At 45.7% G+C, this 8,404-nt stretch overlaps 1 protein-coding gene across 1 annotated transcript in view; it reads right to left on the bottom strand.

The window, feature by feature from the left end:
- Positions 1 to 8,404, bottom strand: part of IQCK (IQ motif containing K) — a 150,051-nt gene that overhangs the window by 1,094 nt on the left and 140,553 nt on the right. The window contains exon 10 of the mRNA XM_017849779.1: positions 1,721 to 1,795. Coding sequence (XP_017705268.1) covers positions 1,734 to 1,795 — 62 coding nt within the window. The 3' untranslated portion in view covers positions 1,721 to 1,733. The remainder of the gene's footprint in view (positions 1 to 1,720; positions 1,796 to 8,404) is intronic.

Genomic DNA, 8,404 nt, shown 5'->3' with positions numbered 1-8,404 from the left:
TATTTTGGCTTTTAAGGTTGAGAGTGGGCTGAACGCCTTCATAATGGGGGCGGAGGTGGGAGTGAGGGGAGAAGGGAGAGAACTCTTCTTTTTCTAATGACTTCACCTGAAAAGTACCAAGAGGCATCTTTGCCAAGACTGTAGCAGCCAGCTGCCCCCCGCGGAGCAAGGTTTAAAGACAAAATTAAATGGCACCTCTCTTTAAGATCTGTTTGTGTAAACAAGACTTGTTTAGGGAAAACGACCTGGAAGGAGAGCATCTGTGATCAAAATCTCATTGTAAGCACAAATCGTTCCATGTCTGGTTGTTAACATCGCTTTGGGACTATAACAGCCACTCTTGTCCCCCCTTTTAATAGAAAATTGTCGTTCTAGGCTGGATTTCTCCCCACTGGAAATGGAAATGGAGGGTGGGAAGAGAGGGAGTCAGCTCTGACAGCTTACAAACCGGGAAGTTCTGTGCATCTCCAGGGTTTCCAGAGTTGAAGATCCGGTTGTTGGAAGTTGGGCGCCCAGTGCTTTTTTTTTTTTTTTTTTAGCCCAGATGCCGTCAGGGCCCACTGAACAAGGGTGAATTCGGGTGGTGGTCTTGGTTGGCCAAGGCTGAGTTGAACGCCTCAGGCCAAACCCCAAGCTGAAAGGGAGCATTGTGGCTTTTATAATCCAATGATGCAATGATGATACCAGCTTACAGGAGTCCTCAGCAGGTGCTTTTTATTAATTGATGAAGAGCTAAGGCTCATTTTTGATAGATAATATATATTTATTAAATGCATTAATGTGTGTTTTATAATGTACCTTTATCTTCCCCCTGGCTGACTGTTGCATACTTATAAAAAAGAAGTTAAAGAAATTTCAAGACAATCAATATGTACCATAAATGACTATATAAATATTACAAATTTAAAAGGTTGTAAAGCATGGGCAGATAGGTTTTATTTTGAAAATGCTGTTCTTAACACAAAAATAAAGGCTTTACTATTTACTTAAGACGTGTGGTAGCTTGTGAAAACAACTCAGTGCAACTACTAGGCTTTCGGATCTGCCCTGAGGCTCAGTCTGTGGCATTTTAAATGGGAGAATCTTGGTTAATGGCAAACCGCAGAACAAATTAAGATAATAAGCTTATTTACCCATAAAAGCAGAAACTTTCTATATAATACTTTGGGACTTAGACAACAGAAATCCTTTGTTACATCTGTCTGGGTTTAAGTGTCTCATCTTGTTGGGTTTGCAGTAAAAGTTAAGGGGTGGTCTCCTTTGGAAATGATCGTAAGTATAAGGTCTTTTGTTATAAAAAGAGTAGTCAGTCACTAGGTAAACTTAAAACCAAATTCAGAGGTTGGAGACTTAAATTAGAATACGGATCTTTGCAAAAGCGGCCAACAGTGGGAAAACTGGTAATAAGAGCACTTCTGTATCCCTTGGGACTAGAGCTCATTGTACATTTTAACAGCAGCTGGTGTAGAAGGATACTCCTGAGGCACTGAAGAAATAATCTGGATGAATGAATAAAATGTGAGGATAATGCAGAAAGTGAAGACTGGTCCTTTCTTTTCTAAACTACTTGCACTAAAGCTTGTTTGCAATGAATCCTATCTTGTACAGAAAAGATTACGTTTTCATATGTTCCAAGTCTTGTTAAAGAAATCACGAGAGAAAGCATACTTTGGACATTTTCCTTGCACAAGGTAACTTGTGCTCGAATGGGGAAAGATACCTCTTAGCTGTGGTTAAGATGATGGAATTTTCATTTTGCCTGCAGGTACCACATCGTCCTCCATTTTGCATTTCACTGCAAAGAAAAGAAAGGGAAAGTCAGGATCAATTTACATACATAGACAGGCTTGTCATTGGGAAACCGGAAACTCTGATGTGTGGACAAGTTCAGTTGCACCAAAACCCACTGTGCGCCTGCTATTCATGGTTCCGGCCCCATGGATCCACGGGGAAGAACACAGGCCCATTGTGCTCTAAGGACAGCACCTGAAAGTTCAAAAGCACTTCCCGGACTGTTCATGGCCATTCTTAATTCAGTTCAGAAAGAGGTCAGAAGTGTGCTTTGCCGGTCAGGGTACTGAAGGAAGGCAATTTTACTAAAGACGATGACAGATTCCAGGCTCTCCACTCAACCCATCTGTCACCACACACCCTGTTCTCCAGCCACCCAAAATGGAAAATTCAGGGTATCACTGGGGTCAATGCAAAGGTCAGAAGAAAATCTTTTCTCTTATGTCGTGGTCTGGACCAAGAACCTGATCTCGGTGATTTCCTGTGTCTGCCAAACAGGAAAGTTAGCTCCATACAGGGCATGGCTCTGTGTGTAAGGGGAATTAATCCCAACAGATAAAAGCCTCTCCCCAATTAAATATGGAAACCCAGTCCCTTGGTGGGTGCGGTAGGGGTCCTTTTGGAAAGACCCTCGCTTTTAATACATCTTTGCCTGGAGTGTCCAAGTGCTGCTTGTCCATATGTGAATGTCTTGAAAGGTGGTTTGAGCCAGGCCACAGGGTCTGATGATTTGTGGAGAGCATGGTTCTGGTAAAAAGGGTGTTTGAGCTTGTTACTATGTAGGGCTGAGGTTTCAAGTGAACCTGCCCTCGTCCTGACCTCCCAGCAACTAAGGGCATGCACCAGCCAGATGTGGCAAAGAGGTGGGTATGTACGTCATCCCATGAAATACATTTTTTTGTTTGTTTTTTGGGGACAGAGTCTCTCTTTTGTCTAGGCTGGAGTGCAGTGGCAAGATCTCGGCACACTGCAACCTCCACCTCGCGGGTTCAAGTGATTCTCCTGCCTCAGCCTCCCTAGTAGCTACAGGCGTGCACCACCATGCCCTGCTAATTTTTGTAGTTTTAGTAGAGATGGGTTTCCCCATGTTGCCCAGGCTGGTCTCGAACTCCCAGCCTCAAGTGATCCACCTACCTCAGCCTCCCAAAGTACTGGGGTTACAGGTGTGAGCCACTGTGCCTGGCCCTTCTGTGGTTATTTTCTGATGGAGGTGGGATGAGTGCCTTCGGCAACACAGACCAGCCCTGCAGTCTTCAAACTGAGGGCAAGGGTTCTTGGTCATGGTTCATTCAAAGGAAATCAGTTTCCAGATCATCAGCTTCCCCTCCTCCTGTCATTCCTGGCCTGGTGTGTAAAAACATCCCAGGTGTCAAACAAGAAATCAGTTCAAAATGAGGGCCCTCACAGTCTCCTTATTTTCTATGTTTGACAACTATCAAATTGTATCATGTATTTATTTGGTTTTGCGTACTACTAACAATTGTATTAGCAACATAAATCAGAAAAAAAATATTTTTAATACTTGGAGCCTGTGGTCACAGGACATTTTAAAACATTTTTTCAAGGTATATACCTTTTTTATTCCGTGTATATGGAAGCTCTGTGAGAAACCACAGTGAAAACCCTATGTGCATCTAGACCCTATTAACGATGACACTGACCCTTCATAGTCAAGGATGCGCCACACTTCCCTAAAGACTGTCCCACTATCTCACTGATTCCTGAGATGCTGGCGATTAACAACTCACCAGGGATTGGGGGAGAGTCCTGAGTTGTAGCATTTGCCATTTCCATAGTCTATTGGAAGCCAGCAGCCTGACAACGTAACAGGGTTGGGAAGCACAGTCAGATGGAGAGGGGCTGCCCTGGATCTTCCCAGGGAGGTACGCAGGTCAACTAGTGCAGCCAGCGTCAGGCATAACTTCAGACCTGCAGGTTGGCTCTCTAGGGACAAGTTGGGGATATTAGCAATAGGGGGAAATTGTTAGAAATGCAAATTCAGGGCCTTTTTCCAGGCAGACAGAACCAGACACTGGGGGTGGAGCCCACCCATCTGCATTTTAACAAGGCCTCCAGGTGATTCTGATGGATGCTAGTTAAAGTCTGAGACCCCTGATTACTGGTTTTCTACCCTGGCTGCATGGAAGAATCACGTGGTCAGCTTCTGAAATGTATTGGTGCCTGGGTTTCACCCTAGCAATTCTGATGTAATTACCCTGGGGCCCGGGCATCAGTAGCTAGGTAAAGCTCCCGTGTGTTGCTAAGGTTCAGCCAGGGTTGAGACACAGATGAGGCTTAGAATCCCTTTAAAGAAATGTGACTGTAAGACCCTGAGGAGTCCAGAATTCCCCTCAACTTCTAAGCATCATGCTGGCTGCCTGTGAGTCCCACAGGTTAAGCTGCTAGAGAGATAGTTGGCAGACAGGCCGGGCACAGTGGCTCATGCCTATAATCCCAGCACACTGGGAGGCCGAGGCAGGTGGATCACTTGAGGTCAGGAGTTCGAGACCAGCCTGGCCAACATGGTGAAACCCTGTCTACTAAAAATACAAAATTTAGCTGGGTGTGGTGGCAGGCGCCTGTAATCCCAGCTAGTTGGGGGCCTGAGGCAGGAGAATCGCTTGAAGGGAGGCAGAGGTTGCAGTGAGCAAGATCGTGCCACTGCACTCCAGCCTGGGTGACAAAGCAAGACCCTGTCTCAAAAAAAAAAAAAAAAAAAGAGAGAGAGAGAGATAGCTGGCAGACAAACAGATGCTAGAGGCAATTAATAGCCGGAGGGAAGGACTGGCTTCTGGGAGGATTCCCTAGCCCTTGGGTTTTCTTTAGCTTTCTTCAACTGCCTAAAGGAAGAATTCACCTGCAAGCCGTTGTCCTGGTATTTCACCCAACTCCTGTCCATGCCTTGACAACCTTGTTGCCTACTCCCTACGCATAGACCTTGCCTGGGAAGGCCCCTTAGTGTCTCTTTAGATCATCACTCAGAAATCTTGACAGAGGAGAGCAGAAAGGAATGAGCTGGGGACCTTGTTCACAGTGGAGGGCTGAGAGATGTTATCTCGAATAGACGGGCTGGAAATCAAGGTGGGATGTGGAGCCTCCCAGTGGAATTACCTGGGGAGTTTTGAACACCCTTCACAATTAGGTCACCATCTCTGGAGGCACAACCACACTGGAAAACTGCTTGGCGTTACCAAGTGGAACTGAGTCTGACAGTGAATACAAACGATTCCACTCCTGTATCCCACTGCAGAAACCCTTCCATACGTGTACTGGGAGGATGCTCATGATAGCAAAAACCTGAAAACAACCCAAATGTCCATCAGCAGTTGACTGGATAAACCAATTGCGGTCTACTTGACCAGTGATTATACAACGGTGAACATGAGCGAGCCACAGCCACACATATCAACGCGAATTAGCTTAAAAACGTTAAAGGAAAGATGGAGGCATGGAATAATACATATAGTGTGATTCTATTTATAGCAAATCTAAATGCTGAGAGATGCATAGAAAGGTGAAAAGAGCTCCAAAGAAAAGCAAGAGAACTGCTATCACAATAGTAGGGGAAGTGGCTCCATGGGGGAAGAGCTTTAAAAGTGTTGACAGTGTTCTGTTGTTTGTTGGTTGGTTTGTTAAATGTTGTAAAGAGGTCTCGCTGTGTTGCCCAGGCTGGAGTGCAGTGGTATGATCATAGCTCACTGAAGCCTCTGACTCCTGGGCTTAAGCGATCCTCCACAAATGTTTTATTTATTGTTATATGCGTTTTATAGTCACTGTTGTACATATATTTCACCCCCCAAAAGGTAAAAAGAAATAGGTATGTTTGTATATTGCTTGAAATTACAAAGCCAACCAATACAGGAATAGAAAAGAATGATTTAGCTGTTTTGGGTGGGAAGGGGAGGGATGGAATCTAAGCTAATCCTCACCTATCATGGCAGGAAATCAGTAGATCCTATCAAAAAATCTTATTACCATAGAAGCCTGTTCCAGATACAGAAGTAAGGCCAGAGGAGCAGCTGAAGTTCAAAGTCATTGCCTCTGGGGATGCACTACTTTGCTAAAAATTAAGCAACAGATAAAATCTCTACTTGGTGGTCTTTCTCCTGGTCTTGGCAGAACATAGCCTTGCACAGGTAGGTACCTGATCAGCGGAGGGAGGAAAAGGGAAGGGAAGCAGGGGTGAGAGGCAGGAGAGAAGGAGCAAGCCAGGGTGCTGTAGGAACGCAGCTTCCACCTTCGCTCAGAGACATCATCATGGTTGGCTTCCAACACCAACAGACAGATGCCTCAGTGCCCCTACGCTGTCCTTGTCCCTCTCAGCAGGCTGGTGCCCAGCCAGTTCCGGAAGGGCTGAGAGAGTGGAAAATCCCAGAGAGAGATATGCCAGCCCTTCAGCTTCAATTAAAGGCAATGTAACAAGAAGGGCCTTGCATACTAATGAGACTCGGTACATCTTCTCCTCGTGGTCGCCCTTATCCTCTCCTGTTCCTGTGAGTGACAGGACTGAGAACTCAATTCACGGACGGCCCAGAGAAGAACCTCCCAGCCAGCAGCACAGGACAGATAAAGAAGATGCCTAAAGCTCAAGACAGGAAATGTGGGGACCACAGGGTCATCTGGCCTCTCGTACAATGTTGTCCAGACAGAGCCTCAGCATAAAAGGATGACCTGGGGTGAAAATATAGATTCCTGGGCCCCACCCCAGACCTTTAGAAACAGAATCTCCAGGAGTGAGGCCTGGGAATCAGTATCCCCCTCCACCTCAGTGCTGTGGATGGGCATTTTGATCTGGCAAGTTTGGGAAAGGGCAGATTTGGGCAAGTTTGGGAAACAGTGCCTGTTTCCTGAGGGCCTGAGTCAACTGTGAGCCAGGGCTGAGAATGGCACCTGCCTCGTAAGGGCACTGAGAGAAGCAAAAGAGGCAAGCCGTGCAAAATGCAAAGTGCTCAGCACTGGTTCTGACCCAGAGTTAGGCACTTGATAAATATCAGCTATTATTATTCTCGTTTTTATTGAGACCAGGTCTCACTCTGTTACCCAGGCTGGAAAGCAGTGGTGCAAATCAGGGCTCGCTGCAGTCTCAACCTCCTGGGCTCAAACGGTCCTTCCACTTCAGCCTCGTAAGTATTAATAGCTGGGACCACACACACACCACCATGCCTGGTTAATTTATTTTTATTTGAGGTTGAGATAGGGTCTCGCTATGTTGCCCAGCCTAGTCTCTAACTCCTGGGCTCAAGCAGTCCTCCTGCCTCAGCCTCCCAAGATGACGGGGTCACAGGTGTGAGCCACAGCACCCAGCCAGCTATTGTTATTCTTAGGGCATCTTCTTTGCCCTCAAAGAGCTCATAGTATAGAAGGTGAGGCAGAAAAAATCAACAGGAAATTGTAAGAATCGGGAGATGCTCACACACTGCGGAGAGAACTTGCTTCAACAGATGATCATCTGCAGCACAGCTATGGACCATAACCGTGCTGAGGCCTGGAATTACAAGGAGGAGACTGGCTCACGCTCTCAAATCAGCAATATCTATTAGAAAACTTAAAATGTTCATCTTTTACTCAATTAGCTCCCGATTTCTAGGATTCCAGGTAAATAATAAAAGCAAACACTTATATGGTACTTATGAAGCCCTTGACACATACAAAGTCATAGTGAGCTAAATGCTATTATTTTCCCCAGTTTTACAGGTAGGGAGGCTGAAGCAGAGACAGGTTATGTAACTTGCTCAAGGTTGCACTGTGAGCTGTCTGGCTGCTGCTGCTCTTAAAACTACAGGGCCAAGATCTCACAATGCCTCCCACCAGGACAGTAAAAATGTCTGTGATTAAAGAAGCAGCAATGATGTTATACAGACAAAGGTGTTCACTTCCGCATCCTCTACCACATAACAGTTTGAGAACAACCTAAATGCCCGACAATCAGGGAATGATTAAGTATCTGATAACCTATAACCTTGATGTGATGTAATATAATGAAGCCATTCAAAACATGAAGTTTTGGCAAAGTGTAAAAACAGGGAGAAATGTCAGTGGGAAAATACAGTGCAGCACATTTCCTGTAAATTTCCATTATGCAAATTTGAAATTGTTCAATACCAAGTTAATCGTGTCTCCAAGGAGTACAAGGATGGCACAAGGGCATGGAGGCTTCTGTCTGTTGGAGATGGAAGCTAAGCGTGATGATGTCTCTAAAACTAAGATGTAAACCAGGCTCCTTCATTAAATAATCCCTGCCTTCCTTTCTTTTCTTTCTTTCCTTTTCTTTTCTTTTTTTTTCAGAGACAGGGTGTCACTCTGTTGCCCAGGCTGAAGTACATGGTGCAATCACGGCTCACTGTAGCCTTGACCTCCTGGGCTCAAGTGATCCTCCTGCCTCAGCCTCCCAAGTGGCTGGGACTACAGGTGTGTAGCACCATGTCCAGATATTTTTTTTTTTACTTTTCGTAGAGATGAGGTCTCACTATGTTGTCCAGGCTGGTCTTGAACTGCTGGGCTCAAGTAATCCCACTGTCTCAGCCTCCCAAAGTGCTGAGATTACAGGTATGAGCCACCGCACCCAACCGCTGCCTTTCTAAGGCGGGGTGGGGGGGTGGGGGGTGGGGAGAAA

The sequence above is a fragment of the Rhinopithecus bieti genome, unplaced genomic scaffold, assembly GCF_001698545.2.
Source record: "Rhinopithecus bieti isolate Rb0 unplaced genomic scaffold, ASM169854v2 scaffold_1918, whole genome shotgun sequence".
NCBI classification, from domain to species: Eukaryota; Metazoa; Chordata; class Mammalia; order Primates; family Cercopithecidae; genus Rhinopithecus; species Rhinopithecus bieti.
This window is presented reverse-complemented; position numbering and strand designations above follow the sequence as displayed.